General features: G+C 34.8%; 2 protein-coding genes across 3 annotated transcripts; one reads left to right on the top strand and one right to left on the bottom strand.

The window, feature by feature from the left end:
* The first annotated feature begins 126 nt into the window (after nt 1-126).
* On the top strand, nt 127-8,980 carry LOC145556690 (nuclear pore complex protein NUP88-like). 2 transcript variants are annotated; one of them, XM_081618346.1, is made up of 10 exons: nt 127-560; nt 1,967-2,118; nt 2,905-3,027; nt 3,520-3,664; nt 3,978-4,039; nt 5,049-5,265; nt 6,286-7,203; nt 7,543-7,792; nt 8,091-8,389; nt 8,483-8,980. In XM_081618346.1, exons 1-9 carry the CDS (start codon nt 228-230, stop codon nt 8,360-8,362), a joined length of 2,472 nt encoding a protein of 823 aa, XP_081474472.1. In that variant the 5' UTR covers nt 127-227; the 3' UTR covers nt 8,363-8,389; nt 8,483-8,980. The 2 variants fall into 2 exon arrangements, with proteins under 2 accessions (XP_081474472.1, XP_081474471.1); XM_081618345.1 differs by having other exon boundaries at nt 8,091-8,980.
* A 420-nt stretch (nt 8,981-9,400) lies between these two features.
* On the bottom strand, nt 9,401-17,528 carry LOC145556689 (3beta,22alpha-dihydroxysteroid 3-dehydrogenase-like). Its single transcript, XM_081618344.1, has 8 exons — nt 16,965-17,528; nt 15,047-15,196; nt 14,289-14,540; nt 10,699-10,785; nt 10,454-10,532; nt 10,223-10,329; nt 9,946-10,073; nt 9,401-9,812 (listed from the first exon to the last, which is right to left on the bottom strand). The coding sequence occupies exons 1-8, from the start codon at nt 17,478-17,480 to the stop codon at nt 9,713-9,715; spliced, it is 1,419 nt and encodes a 472-aa protein (XP_081474470.1). The 5' UTR covers nt 17,481-17,528; the 3' UTR covers nt 9,401-9,712.
* Between the last annotated feature and the right edge of the window lie 979 nt (nt 17,529-18,507).

Raw genomic sequence — 18,507 nt, 5'->3', positions numbered from 1 at the left:
GGATTATGGACCCACTTCTTTCGTTACCAGTTAATTATAACCCAACAAAAATAGCCCAAATACTAGCAAAAAAGCACATTTAAGTATTTCATACTCGTGCACCTCCTCCTTAAACAAACACTCTCGTCTCTCTCACTTTTCTAAAATCTGCAAATATTCTCCCTCCATTTTTTCTCTCTCTCATATAATTCCCCCAAATTAAATCAAAAACTGAATTTCCAGAAAAAATGAGGTTCAATTTCGACATTGCAGAATCAAGCAATGAGAAGAATCAGCAGAAATCGAAAACCCTAGCTCTCTCTTCATCTCCTTCTTCTTCAACTCCCAATGATAAGCAGCTTCAATGGCTTCCACTTCAAGATCATCCCGTCTTCTCCTCCTCCGCCGCATTAGACGGCGGCGCAAGTTCGCCGGAGAAGAGGTTTGCGATGAATCTAATGGCTTGGGATGGATCTTCAAGAATCTACTACTGGGATTCCGAGAAGGATTGTCTTCATCGTTTGTCTGTTCGTTTGGGTGAACCTGAACCTACTTCTGTTGCTGCTGCTTCTCCTTCTAAGGTTTGATTTCTCTTTCTATGTTTCCCTAATTGAATTGTGTTTGTGTTTAATTTTGGAATTTTTGTTGTTGTTGTTTTGGAATTGTTAGGGGTTTAGGGTTTATAGAGTTCGGGGGTATAATTTATTGATTTGAAGGTTCATTTGAGCTGATTAATTTCATAGGTTTTGTACCTTGAAACAAAAATTAGAAGCATTAATATAGCTGATATTTATTTTCTTGTATCTTTTGCTCTTGTTCGATATTTCTTCTTGATTACTAGTTTAATTAAGCTGATTGAACTACTCAGGTTAGCATTCTTAGCAATTACGAGTTTCAAATGACTTCTGCAAACAAAGTTAGCTGCACTTTAGCCAATTATTAATATAATGCAGTACATTAGGCAGGTAGATATGCTATTAGGGTAATCTCGGGTTTTGGGGGGGGGGGGGGGGGGGTTGGGGGGAGTGCGGTGATGGTGACTTGGAGATTGTGAGGAAAAGGCAGTTTATCGCTGCAAGTACCATTCAAGTTAAATTGCCTACCTTCTAGTCTTCCCCTTGCCCTGCGGGATGATGCTTGCCGGATTAGTTACTACCTTCACTGTGTTTTCCTGGTGGGTGAAAATCTTGCCTTGAATTTGTCATCTAAGTAGTAAAAAAAAACTGCCAATTCCGGTCAAGAAAGAAGAATTTTATTATGCATCTTGATGAGAGAACTTAATGTCATAAAGCCATCCCGGCGACTGGGAAAAAATGAGTTGTAATTACTATTAAAGTGTAGCTTTCAAAGGAGATTTTATGTGCATTTGTAGTCTATATCCTCATTTTTTTGTGAGATTGATTAGTTTGGCCATAGAAATATCTACCCACACAATCATTGGCTAACAGTTTGTTTGGATAAAGAAAGGGGGAGGAAAAGAAGGGGAGGGAGGAGAAGATGAGGGGAGGGAAAGGAAGGGGAGGGAAGAATGGTGAGTTTTCCTTCCAAATCTCTCCATTGTTGGAGGGATCAATTTCCTACAATTTAATCATTTCATTTCTCTCCCCTCCAATTCCCTCCCTTCCTCATTTGCTATCCAAATGAAAGATACTCCATCTCTCCATTTCTCTTCCCTTCCTTTCCCACCATTTCCTTCAATCTAAACTCACCGTAAAGGAAATACTTAAGTTGGAAATAAGAGTTATATATCAAGTTTCTATGTTAAGGTAGAAGATAGTTGAAAAGGTTTATATTGTGCCCTGATATTTGGTACTCATTATTTCGATTAATTCAAGTCCTTGATTGTCAAATCAAACTTTTCCATGTGTATGTTTTTTTGATTCCTCTTGCATTAGTCTTGTGTTTTAAAAATAGTTTTTATGGTGCCTTTTGTCTCTTGGATAAATATCTTTGGCTCTACTTATTGATGATTCCATACTTGTCATAGGTGCTGCAAACAGATATTGAACTTGACTATCATGTTACCAAAATCTCAATTAATAGAAATGGATCAGCATTGCTTCTTGCTGGTTCAGATTGCATATGTGTCATGTACCTTTATGGATGTACTTCCGCAAAGGATGGTTCGAGTATTTGCAGGTATGCCTTATACATAAATGTTATTGCTAACAAAATATAGAGCATATAGCGTGTGTTTTTACTGTGTATGCTCTGGAGCCTTTCATGCCATTAGTTTTTTTACCAGAATTTTCTTGATGCTTTAGGCTTTGAAGCATCTCAGGCAATTGGGATGCTTCATGTTTTTCTTCTTTATTCCCTTAATTGGGCAGGCCTGGCAAAATGGAACTTATCAATTTATTGTTTTTTTTTTTCTTATCGTCAGTCGCTATGATCTCTTACTGACATTAATAGAGTTATTGTGGTACAATGATCTCATGATCATGCAATTTTGCTGAAATTTAAATGTTTCGAAGGCCTTTATTCAACTAGGAATAAATTCTTGACTTCATGTTGCTATTAAAGTCTAAAGTGCAAGGTACCAGAAAGGTATTAGGGGGTGAATGCGGGTGGTGGGTTCTAAGAGGGTCGAGTTGAGAGTTGGTAATCCTGAATGCTAATGCAAAAATGGAAGCACAAAGGAAAAAGAGACTGAGATAAGTGAGATTTGAAAGATGGAGTTCTTTGCTCTTTCTTTCCTGAATGCAATGCCTTCAGTGCTTTCTAAAAGTGAGAGGTGTTTAGTGCTTTTGCTGGAAGTTTTGAATGGGTAGCATTTAAAACTTTATGTAATAAACACTGAAAAGTTGCCTGAATATTTGTAGGAAATTAGTGGTACTCTGCCTAATATAGTACAAAATTACATTTTTGCCTCTTGCTGGGCATTCACAATTTATTGCTTATTCACAATCTAATTCTTGCATGCAGGACTGTCCCTGTTGGTTCTGAAGTTTATGATAAATGTAATAGTGCTATCCGCATATTGCAAGTGACATGGCATCCTTATAGTGATACACATATTGCAGTTCTTTCTTCTGATTCAGTTTTCAGGTAAAATAATCCCCTTCCCTTCCAATTTTTGATTTTTTTTTTTTATTATAAATATTATGAACAACAATCGACAAAGGGGATTTATCATTGTAGTCTTGTATAGAATATATTATTGTGGTTGATGTTTTGGTGTGTTAATTGCTTTGTACCCTGCTCATTCCTGAACATTATTATATAGATTCTGTTTTTGGATAAAAATTAATGTGAGAATTTTCCTTCAAATTTTTTTTTGAAGCAACTGTCTGTTAAGAAACTTTGTTTTTGGGAGTCACAGATGTCACAGTTTAAGTTAAGCTCAAGAAATCGAACTAATTGTGTTAACACCTTAATGGTAATTTTTTTTTCAAGATTGTGGTGTATATATATATATATATATGAAGTATATTTTTTGAACAATTCAAATTGTGGTATATAAACGTAGGTCTTATTTTTTGTCTTTGTTGTTTCATGTTGATGCCACTATGACTAATTGCCTTTAGTTTCCTTTTGTAGAATATTTGATTTGTCATCTGCTCTTGATCAGCCAGAGCAGGAGTACTATTTGCAGCCTTTAGAGCCAGGTAGATCCCGGCATGCATCATCAATTTGCCCTGTTGATTTCTCCTTTGGGCGTGATCACTTATGGGACAGATTTAGTGTGAGTTCTGATGGATCTGATCAATTAGAGTCTATTGAAATTTTAACTTGTTTCAAAGTTTTATTAATCAAAGACCGTTTGTATATGTTATGCTCTTTGTTGGTTCTAGATGAGGGCTCATAAAGTCTAGTATTACCCAGAAACTTGTCCTTTTACATGCTTACTGTTTATCTGACACAGCTTCACACGAAAGTTCCATGTTTAATATGTCATGTACTTAGAAGTTTGGTATAAAAAATGGCTGCAGAGAGCTGATAAGTGATTGCTGTTTATTTTTATTTGCTACTTAAGTCTCCTCCTTGCCATTTTGTAGGTTTTTGTTTTGTTTAGTGATGGCTCTGTTTACATTCTCTGCCCAGTGGCCCCATTTGGAAGGTACATTTTCTACACAGCTGTTGTACTTGTAGTACATTCTGTGAAATTGTCTTCTAAAACTTTGTTAGATATGGATAAATTTATTGATATCGTTGCTCAAACTGGATTGGCCTATCAAATGATATTGATTTACTATTGAAATTCGAAGAGTTTGCTAAATACTAGCTAGATTTGATTTATTTCTGATTGATCTGTATCAGGTCCGAATCTGACCTGAAACCAGATAACCCAAACTGATATTGACCAACAATGTGAACTAACGTAGCTGAAAATCTGTATGGCCAGTTTGATTGTGTTTTCATCATTAGCTATTGATTATAGAAGTGTCGATATCATCCACTAATTTTGTACAAATTCGAATTATTCTGTACAATACCTGATTGGAAAGATCCATTTGTGAAGATAATAGCTTTTCTGCTTTGTCTAATATGCTTTTCCTCGTCTCTCATAATTTTTAAAGGTTAGCAACGGGTATGGATATTAGAGAATAGTACTTTTTAATAGGATTATGCCTAGATTGTCTCAGCATCTTTTTCGTACTATCGTACTCTTGTTATTTACCTCAACCCCCACCCCAAAAAAATGATTAGACAAATGACATTGGAAAGAACGTATTTTTGGTTTTAATAACCAAAAAATACAAAATTATCTCGCGTTACTTAAATATTTTCAACCCAATTTTTTTCTCCACTCACTTGCCTCCCATGTTGACCTCCCTTTCCAAAGATTGTCTCTGCAAAACCCTTTGGCCTCCGCTCCTTTCTTTATGAAGATAGTTCCTGTTAAAACTTTTGAGGATAGCTTCTCAAAATGGTCATAGTTTCTGATTATTATTGGCTATTTTGGGGTTTTGCAATTTTGGATCACGCTTTATACAAAAGGGAAAAGTGTGATTTATGAATTCAGACTTCTGCATTCGGTATCAGTGTTTTGTCATGTATATTTATGATCCTTGAGCATGGTTAGTGAATTATTTATTTATTATTTTTTATTTTATTTTTTTTGACAGTGTATTCATGTGGGAATCAATAGTAGAAATTTACAGTGATGCCCAAACTTTTGGTCAGAAATCTACCAACTCATCAGCTATTAGCAATTCAAGTCTGGCTATATCTTGGTTAGAAGCAACATTTCCTGAACTAGACCAAGGAAAGGGAGCAGCTGGTAACATCACAGCTGTGAAAGCTTGTCCTTATGTGGTGATAGATGCTTCACTTTCATTGCAGGTATATTCCTTAATTGTTGTAATTTATTTCAGGTTTGCCTGTTCTTCAGTTGCTTAAGTGCATGCTGATGGGCAATTAAATTGAATTGAATTGAAGCATATGTCTTCAATGCATACCACGTAATTCAGAACAACTCTCAGTTTACGTGTTTGTAATTCAACACAGGTTCTAGATTAGTTGTAGGCTTGCTTTGGTACCTGTATTGTTGTCTCAATGAATGAGTGGATCTGACACTTGGTTTTTCCTTGTTGAACTAGAAATCGGGTTTGACTTTTGATCCCCACTAATTCCAGTGTGTGTTTTTTCTTTTTTCCTTTTTTCCTTTTGGGGTGGGCTAAAGCTCTATTTTATCTAGCCCATCTGTGAATGATGTTTGACTTAATGTTATGAATATTTTGCTGTTCCTCTAATCAATGAGCTTTTATTTTGGGAATTTTTTCATCTGTCAGGGTCTCTGCTATCCCTTCACTATCAATTATTGCATTTTTTGTTGTTATTCCTATTTTTTCTAAGCAATGTACCCCTTTACCATCAATTACCACAATATGTCATGCCTATCTTCTTTGAACCTTGTACCCCTGTACTTTTTACAATTTCATTGTGTAGCTTCTAAACTGTAGAAAGGTTTTTTGTTTTTTTCAAAATCATCATTCTCTCAATGATTTTTTCTGATAATCACAGGGGTACAGAGTTTATAGGCTTACTCATAGGGTTACTATTACTTGATAGCACAAATGCTTTTGCTACAAAGATAAGAACTAACTTTGTTTGGTGGGAATGGAGCTTCTGTAAATCTGTTTATTATTTTGTTGTCTAATTTCACTTTTGCTTTATGTCGGGTGGATTGGGAACACCATGCTGGTAACTAGGCTGTTATTGGCTCTATATGAAAATCGAAACTAGTCATGCAATCAGTGTTTTGTTACATTATAAGCATTTTATTCAATTTCTAACTCCAGAAATGAATGATGTATCTAGCATACTTGGAACAGTAATTTTTATGAAGTATTACTTTTCCAGGGCCCTCTTCGTAAAGTTTGTCATGGTGAGGAAGATGATCCTGGATTTCGTGGAGCAGAATGTGGTGGCCGTGCTGTGAGCTTTCTTTACAACTCTGTCGGCAAGGACTCGATCTTAGTGACTGCATGGAGTGGTGGACAGTTACAAATTGATGCTCTTGCTGACGAAATTCAACCCCTTTGGCAAACTGGGAATCCGCCTCATCTCTCATTTGATTCCCATGATCGTATACGTGGGTTTGCTATGATATGTGAATCAATTGCAGATCAGTTTTCTGTTGTAAGGCTTGACCAGCCACTTGATTATTGTGATTGGTCTGGTCATCCACCTCCTCTTCTAAGATTGGCTATTGTAGATTTGGCTCTGCCTAAAATCAAGGATAGCGACTCTCTAATTTCTATGTTTATTGATCCTCTTATCTCTGAGAGAATATACTGCCTTCATGATGGAGGTGTAGATTCTATAGTGTTGCACTTTCTACCATTTACGCATCAGACCTGTGGGAAGGATGAAATGATGAAAACTCCATCTGTACATCCAGTTGTAAATACATATGAAGGTTCAACAGGCGCTTCCTCTTCTCTTTGTGGTTTTGTGGTTCTATCTGATTCATTTGGCTACTCGTGGATTGCTGGAGTCACTTCTACTCGAGAATGTATTGTGCTAGAGATGAAAACATGGGATATATTGCTTCCTAGGTTTACAGACACAGAGAAGAGACCTGCCAAGTCAGAAGAAGCAAGAGAAAGGATCACACCAGACATTATAAGTAGAGAACTCCTTGCTGGCCCTCAGATGGTTATTGTTCCACAAGGATCTAATTTGCGAACAGTTGCTGCTGATTCTATAGAAGGACGTTCAGCCCTTCATCAGTATTTTAAGCTTTTCCATGAAAACTACGTGGAATATGCACATAAGGTAATGAAAATATATTCATGTATGTGAGCATTACTTGGGACCTAAACCAGTTGAATTGATATTATTTGGCCTTGTTGCTCTTGTTTTTGAATACTCTGGTATGCCTGTGATGAATTTATTATTCTGATCTGTTCGATTTAAGGGGGTTTGAGATAGTATTGTTGACTTTTTGTGGCATTGGCTATAATCCCCGAAGATAAAGCAAGGGAAGTAGTATGACATAAGTTGACAGAGTAATAATTTTTGTGATTTCAAATCGACTGGGTATCTGAGTCAATGTTGCTTATGTGGGCTCTGTATATTATATTTATCTTATTGAATTGCTTTTTTTTTTCCTAGGTGTATTTTGAACTCAAGCATCATGGGCCTCATCTGAATAAAATTATTCATAACCTGCATGCACGATTAAGTGAAGCTAAGCAGAGGCTTGTGAATGTTGAGAGTAAACAGCCAGAACTGGATGACAGGATCAGTTGTGCAATTGAGCGCCATGAATTTCTGGAAACCCGCTTGCAAAACTTGAGAAAGTTCCCTGGAATTCATAAGAAGCCATTGACCAGAGCTGAGCGTGAGTTCAAGTCAGAACTAGGTACGGATCTTATTTACGGCTAGTTTTGTTTGTTGGTTATTAGCAATGTTTATGATTACAGCTACTGCATGCCCACATCCGTAGTAAAATACAAGCTTACCACTATATGTACAAGGGATATATAGTAAAATATTTAGGTCCCCAAATTTGCTTGTGGCAACCCTCCAGTCACTTGGAGAATCTAATGAGACTGAGTAAGAGAAGCAATTTGTTCGTTGTCTGTATTTTAACAGTTTGCATTTCTAATAATCCTTGTCAATTTAGTGAAGGGCTAATATACATTTGGCTACTTTTGCAGACAGCTTTACAACTGTTGAGCTGGATGCTTTGCAGTCCTCTGTTGAAGCATTGAATGGGAGGTTGAGAAGGTACACCCAGACTCTCAAGGGGAAGATGAAGCCCAACTTCCAGAGGATCCCCTCCAAAAAGAAGGGCTTGGTACAAGAGTCCCAGCTAGACCAATTAAAGTCCTCACTCGAGAAACTCTCTCTAGTAAACAGCGAGAATTCAAAGAAAGTAAAACTGGTAGAATCTGCATTGAAGGATTGGGAAGATGAAACTTCTAAATGAGGTTATGGTACCTGGTGATGATTAACGGTATGGATGTGGCTATTGGTGTTTTGTGAATTAATTCATGTAGAGAAGCTGTCACAAGCTCCTTGCTTAGCAGTTTGATTGAACAGCTTTCAGATGTTTTGTCCAGCAGATGCCAATGGAAAGATGTTTCTGCTACCCTGAAATGCCAGCGTGCCACTCGTCACTTGGTGGTTGATTGAACAGCTTTCAGATGTTTGGTCTTGCGGATGCCAATGGAAAGATGCTTGTGCAACGTTTAAATTCCTTGTAATTGGTGGTGCAGTTGAGGCATAGAGGAACTATGTTGTTCCTATGATATAGATTTTAACAAGCGCTAACATAGTAACATGGATGGGAAAGTTTCGGCTGTTCTGCTTTGTTGTAAATTGGGTATTTAGGGTTCCATGGAGGAATCAATGTCATATGATACTAGTATTTAACTAGTAGAAAAAGTAGGAACTTATAGCTGTAACATTTTCCGTCTTGAGCATCCTAGTTACATTTTTTTTGACATCTGCTCATGTAGAAGTATCATTTTTCTGGTAAAATATTCAGAAATCCTTGTATCAATTTAATTCTGATGATGAAAAGAAAAGTTTTCAGATTTTCTTACTATAGAAACATCAATTATTATTCCTCTTCGGCTGGATTAACAAAATAGTCTTGGACCAGGGGTAGCTGGGTACACTTTTGAGGTGCACCTGAGTGTATTATAAAATTTGTTGAGGGTCATCTTCATGTTCAAGTATGGATGGATTGGCAGTTCCAACTTCAAATCGATCCACTCGATATCTGGTCACCCAATCAGACTAACGAAATTACATGCATCGCTCTTAATGTTCATGTTCGGTGTTATTACGTTATACTTAAACTTCTTTGTTCTTTAGAGTTCTGTTCCAAAAATGAAAATTGCAGCTCATCATTATGAATGTGACTAATTTTACAGGTTATCACAAGCAGCTAAAAGACAGTGGGGTTAGGGAATTGAAAGGGTTAAAAGGTGACAAGAAGTATTGAAAAGCAAGATGAAAGTGACCAAAAAGAAGAAATTAGGCCTAACTAATAGCAATTGGTAAAAACATGTACAATGGTGTAAGTTTTTCATTGTTTACTATTGAACAGTCACCAAAAGAATTAAGAGTAACTGCTCGTTTCACTTCCTGAACAACTTGAGCAGCTTAATCTCATTGATATATAAACCAATTTTACCTCTCCTCGACTATTTTTTATCTCGTTTTTCTTTTTCGCCTTCTTATTTGGATTTGAACATGTAAGCTTCTTTTTCTTTTTCAATCTTCTTTACAGCTCTCCTATACTCTAAACTTGCATCTCCCTCCCTTTTCTTTACACTGCTGGATTTCGGCGATGCACATAAATGGGATATCGTTTTTGCGTTCGAGTTGTAGGAAAGAAGACCAACTTATCCTGTTCTGCAGGCTCCCAACTGTTGAGTAACCATAAAAAAAACGAATGGGTTAATTATGCCTAGGAAAATATGGATGGTGCAATAGTCTACTATGAAAGGACTTAAACCAATATTTGTGAATCGTGATTAGTTGACAAAAACAAGCTCATACCTATATTTTGTGACGAGGTGGTGGAGGAAGACAGATATTGACACTCTAGAGATCTCGTAGCCAGGGCACAATCTTGGGCCTCCACCAAACGGAGTGAATGCACTAGGAGGGCACGCTGCTGACTCGCTCTGTTCACGTTACAATCACAGCAAAAAACAAGCTCAATTAGACCTAAGAACCAGATTTTTTCAAATAAATGTGAGATATTACATAGAGTTTACAAGTTTATACTGTATAAGTTGGTATATACGAACTGATAGTATTTGAAGAATATTACCTGCCATCTCCATGGATTGAATTTTCGAGCATCCTTAAAGTATTCATCATTCATATGTACACCCCTAAACGCCGCAAACACTTTATACCCCTTTGGTATTGTATAGCCTGTTCACAAAAAGGTCCAACAAAAACAAAGCACATTTGTTAAGAAACTTGGTGTTGCTCATGAGTTTTGCTTGAAAATATAGATAGATGAATAGATCAAAGAAGCAGGGTAAATTATATGTACCACTAACGTGAACATCTGATGTAGTACGTCTAAATATGCCTCCGATGATATTTGCCACGCGTAAAGTCTCATTCACAACCTGAAGATACCATCATATAACAAAGATAAAACACCATGAGTGACACAACTCGCACAAATGAAAGACTGAAGATTTACAGAACAATACTGAGATTATATCAGACTGTAGTATACTAGCAGATTTTTTTTGGGTGCAGAATTATATTTATGTATAAATTAAGACTTACACATTGAGTGAAGGGCATTGATTTGTAATCTGTCCACAGCAATGGCTCATCTTCACCCTTCTTAGCTCTTATCTTTTCATGCTCTTCCTGTAATAACATGAAACAGCATTAAACATTACTGACATTCTAAAATATCTGTGCAGGTGCATGACATAGTCAAATGAATAAGATTTGTATGAAGGATGATATAAGTTTGCATAATGAGCTTAAAATTGGCCATTTTCGGCTAATTTGAACATAATGAGGTTATGACTAAATTGACAATTTAAAGACAAAGTGGACGGTTTCAACCACCCAAACAGTCTCCTGCAGTCTTGTGGGGTTCATGTCAAACACCTCAGCCTCATTCTTTTTCGAGTCTGGAAAAGTTGAAAATTGTCCAAAACTGAAAGCTATAATCCATACTTCTAGGCCAATTTCGAAAAAAAATTCCCAAATTTAAAGTTAAAGTGTGGGGTATTCCTGAGGTCATATAAGTTGATTTAGAACCATAACAAACCTAGCGAAAGGTTTATAAAAGTCATAAAGTGATTTTGATTCAATTACATGGTTGATTAAGAATTATGTTGCTTTGGTAGTTAAGACGCGCAAAAGATGATCCCCATTCAATTATGTTGCATTAATTTTCAAAAATGACATTAGAATACTAGAGTGCAGTGACAAGAGTATTAGAAACCAACACACGTTAAGCACACCCCAATACATATTAAACACTTAAAATGTCATAATAATCAATACCTAGTGAAGATGTATCATGTATGTATGGCTAATAAAGTAATGCCAATTGTATAGTGAATTAGACCAAATGCATGCAACAATAAACAAAGAATTCAAAAGTGAAAGTTTCATGCAAATGCATATAGTCAACTTGATACAAAAAATGGACGGTTGATGTTACCCAAAAGTTACCCTAGTGTGGTCATGAATACTTTAGGATAGCATAATATGCCAAAAGAGCAAATGAAATGTAGGGACATAGGCCAGCATCTAGCCTCTCTAATTTACCATTCTAAATTTGTATCTAGCCTAGCAAGTGCAACTCACACTCACTCTTTTCTATGGTTATTATTAAATTAACAGATGTAATTATTCCTAAGCAGTTATTTCTAAAGATGCCATTTAATTCCTGACACTTTCCTCCTTGTTCCTCTGATCTTATTTCTGTATTTTAGACTTTTTGTGGTTTTTTTGGTTTTCAAAAAATAATGAGATTTACTCATCATGCTGCATATCCTCTTTTGGGCCCATAAACTCACGTGAGGGGGTGTAAAAGGTTAAATTTTTATAATCCTTTTTCCAAATTATTTTCACTTAGGTAAGATGAAACCTATGAAAGAACTAGGTTGATTTAGGTCTTGTGTTTTTTAGCTTTGGAGCCGAATAAAGGTGTCAGCAAAGCAGAGCAGTTTAAAAAAAACATAATCTTGGCTTATAGCTCAAACATTGACGTGTTAAAAATGATTAGTTACGTGCTAAGATTTAAACTTTGATTTGCTCAGGTAAAGAGATGTGAAAAAGAAGATGAAAATAGTACATGCAAAATTTTGTAGATAGTGGTTTTTTTTTTTTTTTTTTTTTTTTTTTTTTTTTTTTTTTGGCAAGGATGAAAAATGGTTCAAAGTAAAAAGAGAGTCAAAGGCTAGTCTACCTAAATGTAACCTAAAATCTGACAGAAATCAGAAGCAAATGAAAACTGGAGGAGACATGAAGATGCTACAAAGAAAGACAAAACTACATTCATTCATTCATTTATCCATCATCAATCCACCCAAACCAGAAACACCTTTGCATTTGTCTGCTTTTCATATTCACCTTTATTTACATTCAACTTCATTTTCTCTCTTTCCTAGCTCCTAATTTTGACTATATATATACCGAAAGCTAAGCTAAGTTTGGCTTTTAGTAGTCTCTTAATTATACCATAGTTGGAAGTTTAATTTTTACGGAACACTTTGAAAGTAAAGATTCCTAACTCTTTCCCCCCTTCTAAGAGGCTTAATTCACTAGCTTACGTTAGGTTGGCTCATGCAGGATTTATAATTAAAGAAAGGGTGGTAAAACCACGGAATCTTTCTAATTCCAAGCAAATATAGTTATTGGTAGGATTCGAACCTGTAATCTCAAAGTCATAAAATAAGTTTCGGCCTACTTCACCAAATATTTTCCTAAAACTCGGAGTTTTGAAAATATGTACACTTGTTAAAAAAAACCGATGTTGAATTAACGTCGTTATCCGTATTAAGCTAGGCAACAAACTAGTTTGACATCTTTAGTCACACTATTAATTATCTTTGAATTAAGCTATAAATCGTACTTCCTAGTAGTAATAGTACTAGTAATAGTACGAGCTAGTTAAGCATGCATGGTATTCTGGTCCCTAGCTATACATTACATTTCTATGTACCAAAATACCTCCCCCACGTGGGTTTCCTAAAACCACACCTATTCATTCCTTAGTAGCTAAAGGACAATACCTACCTAATCAATCTAATTAAGTGATAATCCTCTTTTTTCTCTACTTAATTTGTGATGGGATATTCCCTTATTAATTGGTAGGTATAACTAATTAACTATACTATCTTGATTCCCTTTCCTCATCATATTTTCCTAACACTAAACTCTCTTAACATAGTTTACAAATTAGATTATGTGTCTAACTTCCACTATGGTTTGGAGATGTTGACCTCTATGTAGTTTTTATAATCGATTAAATTTACAGCTTTTACATAATCGACTCATCTTATGTTTACAACTAGTTGAATTAATAAGATAACTGATTATTGCGTAATAGTTATTTGGTATAAGCGTAAAATAAAGATGTAAATTAAAACAATACAAGTATTAATCAAGGTTGTTTTAGTTTTGAAATTAGATTGTTTCTGCTACCCACTTTAATTTCTAAAAAGCAAAGGAAAAATAATAAAAAAAAAAAAAAATTGTTATGGCTATCTCTAGCGCATGTTAGGTGTTGAAAGCTTGAAACCTCAAATGCATGGCCGGGCCTTTATGCCCCCCGTAAACTAAAGTAGGATACAATATTATTGGTCAAGTATTTTTATTAGTAAATAACAATAATAATTATAATAATAAGATCTAAAAAAAAAGTGGAGCAAACTTTGCTTGTGTATGAATTATGATTGATGAGACTTAACTATATAAATGTAAAGCTTTTTATGACTTCTGTATTACATGTGCCATGACACAATTCACAAAGATTATACATGTAATTAATATTGCTTTTTAAAGGGATCTTTTGATTTGAATATGATTAAGTAGATTATCATAAAATGGAAGTAGCTTAGTTACTTTAATTAGTTAATTTTTCTTTAAATTTCTTCTTAACCCACATTATATTCTAACCATCCGATTATGTTTTTATATAGCTTTAAAATCTAACCATTCAATGTGTGTTTGGCTGAGAATTTAGATAACAAGATGATGAAGCTTCTAAAAGGGACCATAAAAATGATGCCACTCGTGGGGGGTGATGTGGACCCATAATTTTTACTAAAATTTGATAATTTTTGGAATTTTTCAAGTGGAAAAAACAAAAGAATAATGAAAAAAAATAAAATTTACTAAAAATTTACCTTGAGTTGATCAAGAGCAAGAGGGGTCTCGGTTAAATATTTGATTGCTAAAGTCATTGTTGTGGAAGTGGTCTCATACCCTGCCACCAACAAAGACACTAGAAAATCCACTATCATCTCATCGGAGAGTCCGCCACCGGCCTCCTCGTCGAGCATTGCCCCTAACATGTCGTTTTTTCTATCGCCTATCTCCTTTGCTTTTCTCCGCTCCCTTACCACCAAATTTAGTGCCTCGGCCACTTTAGTCCTAGCCTTGAACAAACAAAAAATAAACATAAGCACATAAATTAATTAGGCAGTGATATATTTTAGTAGTAAAGTTATACTAGTACTCCATAAAAGGTTTCATTTCATGTTTATCGAAAAGTTGTTAACATTTTTACAAATATACAAAATAATCATAGGAAAGTTGGTACACTTTTCCTCTAATTGTCAAAATAAAAGATGGGGATCCATACATAAAATAGGTCCCATTGATGCTTCTTTTGTGTCCAATATGTTTCCTTTATATGTTCCTCAAACTCCAACATTAAATTTACACATGATTAATGTATATATAATTTATATACTGCGTATTTATTTTGTTACCATTAAAAATAACCTAATAAATTTATAAATATATATATTTTTTTCAGTAATACAAGTTGTCCTACATAAGTTAGTAGCCACTACGCACAACCACAATCATTCAAATATACGATATTGATATAAAAAATTATCGATGAACACGAAGAAGAAGATTAATTAGGGATAATTACTTTAATGGCACGATTGTACGTGGTAGAGAAGAAAGGCAGGGGAATGCTGAAGAAGCCATCAATAACAAGTAGGTACTCTTTTCTAAGGCTCTCGGTCCATTCACAAGGATCAAAACTCAATAGCTGCTTCATTGTTAATGCAAATGTAATCTGCATTCACACGTAATCATAAGATTTTGCTTAACTTTAATGTACATAATTATGGTTGTATAATATTTAAACAACCTACCAACAATTTTATAAAGATACTATAAAGTAAGTGCATAAAAATATTAGTATTATATAGTATAGAATTCATCAAATAATATTGATCTAAAAGAAAAGGATGGAGAATAATTAAACAGATCATCAAAATTGTGCGTATACTTATTGTTGCCGGAAATCACAATGATTTTCTTCCTTTCGCTTTTAATTTATTTATTGATAGTATATACTCTAGTACTTCGTATTAAAAATTATGAAAATTAAAGAAAAGTATTTAAATGTCACTACACTAATAATTAAAAAACACAATTACTTTATCTTGCTAATTAATAGTCAATCACCCCTGCCCCTAATGTAGAGCAATTTACGTGTCATAAAATAAACCAATGGCCTAATTGCCTTATAAGTAGACAATTAATACGAAGCGAAATATAGATTAATACTCTCAAGTTAGTCAAAAAGGATATTTAAGACATATTACCGCCCCTGTTAAATACCTAATTTTTTTTGGGTGTTTAGAGAGCCATAAGGGCGGTTGGTAGAGAAATTCCTCACTCTCGGTTAAATACCTAATTATTTAAGCAAAGAAACTTTGTTTATCGATATTAATAATCCGTGTAATACAAATACTACCTCCTTTACATGTTATTTGCAATGATTTGACATAAAATAGAGAGGAAAAATGTCTAATTGTTGTAAATAATATATAACGGAGGTAGTAATAACGTGGTGATGTTGGACAACCCGTAAAAATGTTCCTAGAAATGACAGGGACAGACACAAAGCGGCATGTGGTCTGATTTATGGCAAGTTACGCGTAAAATTGGTACTAATAAAAGTATCACCATACAAATACAATAGTACTGAGTTTGGTAATCTTTTCCATCTTGTTAAAATAGAAAATAAAGGATTCGTACTATGAAATTAAACATAGGAGGAAAACAAAAATAAAACAAAATAAAAATTTGAGAAGAATGAGTTTGCTAATCCAGTCATACTTCTTTCACCAGGAATAAGGTCCCACAACTATAGTTAAAAAAGGCATAAAACAAATATTAGTGGTGTTATTTTCCCTTTTTAAGTATTGATTCTACTTCATTTTATCCTTCATCACTACCTTATAACTTAGCATGTCCTTAGCTTTAACTAATCCCCCAATTTTAAATAAAGGTCAAATTAAAATTTTTATGCTAAAGAAGGTCAAACATTTGAACTAAAATTCATTTCTCTTTTTTCATGATTAAAAGAATCCATTTTTTTTGAGGTTCAAGTTCAACCTCATTTGAACCTATTTCCCAATATTCTACAAAAATAAAAAGTTTTTTTCTTTTTTTTTTTTCTTTTCTAGCAAGACACCAATTATTTTTTTGAGTGGAGATAGTCACAAAATGCACTAGTGATGAAGTCGGGATTTAATCCAAAGTACTACTCTGTATCAAATATTATTTTAATCAACTAATCTAGTTAACATCCATATACAATAAAACATTAATTAATTATAACTTCCAAGATAATTACTTTGAAGAGAATATTATGCCAAGACAATATTATCGTGTTAACTAAAATTGTCCTAAAAGCGTAGCAATGGATGGTATAAATTTGAGATTAAATCCCGTCTACATTATTGTTCTTTGTGACTCGTTTAGACAAAATTTGTAACACCGGGTGAGTTAAAAGGTAGTAATAGTACAAGTAGTAATGAGTAATGACTAACCTTTTTAGCTTCCTCCATAAGCAAGACTTTAGAAGGCCAAGACTCCAAATTAAAGCTAATCAAACGATCAATATCAAGCAAAAGATGATCACGAATAATAGCAGAATTAGTAAAACTCATAGTAAGAGAGTGCATCCTTTTATGCAAACTCCCTTTCATTAACAAAAGCGAGTATTTTCCAAGAAGATTCGAGATCGAACCCGGGTAACTACACTCAAACAACTTCCCTTCATTTTGGAGTATGAATCTATTAACGTCAGGATCGACGCTAAATATTGTGGGTTCACCGAAAACATGGGTGGTGAAAATGGGCCCGAACCGTTTAACGCGATCGTCGATAAACGGTTCGGGGTTCTCGGTTTTGTAGGCCGAGATGAGTTGGAGGGTCTCCCCGATGAGGGGGAGACCCGTTTGACCGGGGGGGAGGGTGTGGGACCGCCTACGGCGGAGGGTGAAGAGGAGGAGGGAGATGAGGGTGAAGGTGAGGGAGAGAGTGAGTGTGAAAAAGAGGTCCATGTTTTTTTTTATTTTTATTTTTTTGGGAAAGTGATGAAAGAAATTAAAATGAGAGTGGGATTTTAAGGGGGAGGAAGAATTTAAAGGGGGGAGTGGAGGAAAGTGGGGGGAGGGAAAGAGCACACGGGTGGCTGAGTTTAATGTGCTGGTGAAACAAATTGGATTGGGGTGTGGGGTCGGGTTGGAAAATATCGATAAGTAGGGAGAAATGTCCGCTTATTCGTATGTTGCTGTCATGTAGAGGTGTTAAAAACTAATCTAATTAAATTTGATTAAAATATAGTCTAACTTAAAAAAACTTGATCTAGAATAATGGATGGAGGTAATATGTATCCTTAACTTTGATCTTGTTGCAGAGAATCCTTTTTTATTGTAATTTAGGATTGGGAATCAGTTCCTTAATAGTTATAAGTTGTTAAGTATTTTTTTGGATACCACTCATAAATGGATAACTAGAAGCACAAGATTCATATCTAAGTTGATGTTATAATGTATCCACAGTGTCTCTATTGATATCATGAGTCATGACTAATATTTGAAAGTTTTATCCACCAGATCACTCTATAGTCTTTTCGTAAGGATATGGAACTCAATTGTAAAAATATCCAATTGGATGCTAGTATACCTTGCATATTTACCTGATCAAAACCTAGTCAACAAACCAAGGTCATGGGCATAATTATCTCATATATTTAATAAATATTTTTCATAACATGAATCGTAATTGAATTACAATAAACGACAAACAACACGTAAATTTGTCATAGGATTTTGGAAATTAGAAAACTTATTTAAGCCCTATGTCAACAAATTTGTTTTATAAGAGATGCTAAGCTAGTATGCCTTGCATTTATGTCCTAGTTCCCCTAAAGATGTATGGATTTGATATGTATATATAGCTAATCTTTGCCCCCGATTTTCTCTTGCATATCCTCCATTTTCTCGCCTAAAAAGAGGAAGCTAAATAATTAATCCATGTGATTAGTCCTCGTTAGGAATGACAACGGATCGGATTCGGGTCGGATGT

The sequence above is a fragment of the Chenopodium album genome, chromosome 8 (assembly GCF_948465745.1).
Source record: "Chenopodium album chromosome 8, dcCheAlbu1.1, whole genome shotgun sequence".
Classification (NCBI taxonomy): Eukaryota; Viridiplantae; Streptophyta; class Magnoliopsida; order Caryophyllales; family Amaranthaceae; genus Chenopodium; species Chenopodium album.
Note: the sequence above shows the minus strand (reverse complement) of the source record. Positions and strands in the feature narration are given on the sequence as shown.

Coding starts and splice junctions, on each gene's coding strand:
- LOC145556690 (XM_081618346.1), top strand. CDS start 228: ATGAGGTTCAATTTCGACATTGCAGAATCAAGCAATGAGAAGAATCAG. Junction 561..1,966: donor CTGCTGCTTCTCCTTCTAAG/GTTTGATTTCTC, acceptor TACTTGTCATAG/GTGCTGCAAACAGATATTGA. Junction 7,793..8,090: donor TGAGTTCAAGTCAGAACTAG/GTACGGATCTTA, acceptor CTACTTTTGCAG/ACAGCTTTACAACTGTTGAG.
- LOC145556689 (XM_081618344.1), bottom strand. CDS start 17,480: ATGGACCTCTTTTTCACACTCACTCTCTCCCTCACCTTCACCCTCATC. Junction 10,786..14,288: donor TTGCTCTTGATCAACTCAAG/GTAAATTTTTAG, acceptor ATGTTATTACAG/GAAGAGCATGAAAAGATAAG. Junction 9,813..9,945: donor CACCTCGTCACAAAATATAG/GTATGAGCTTGT, acceptor GTTACTCAACAG/TTGGGAGCCTGCAGAACAGG.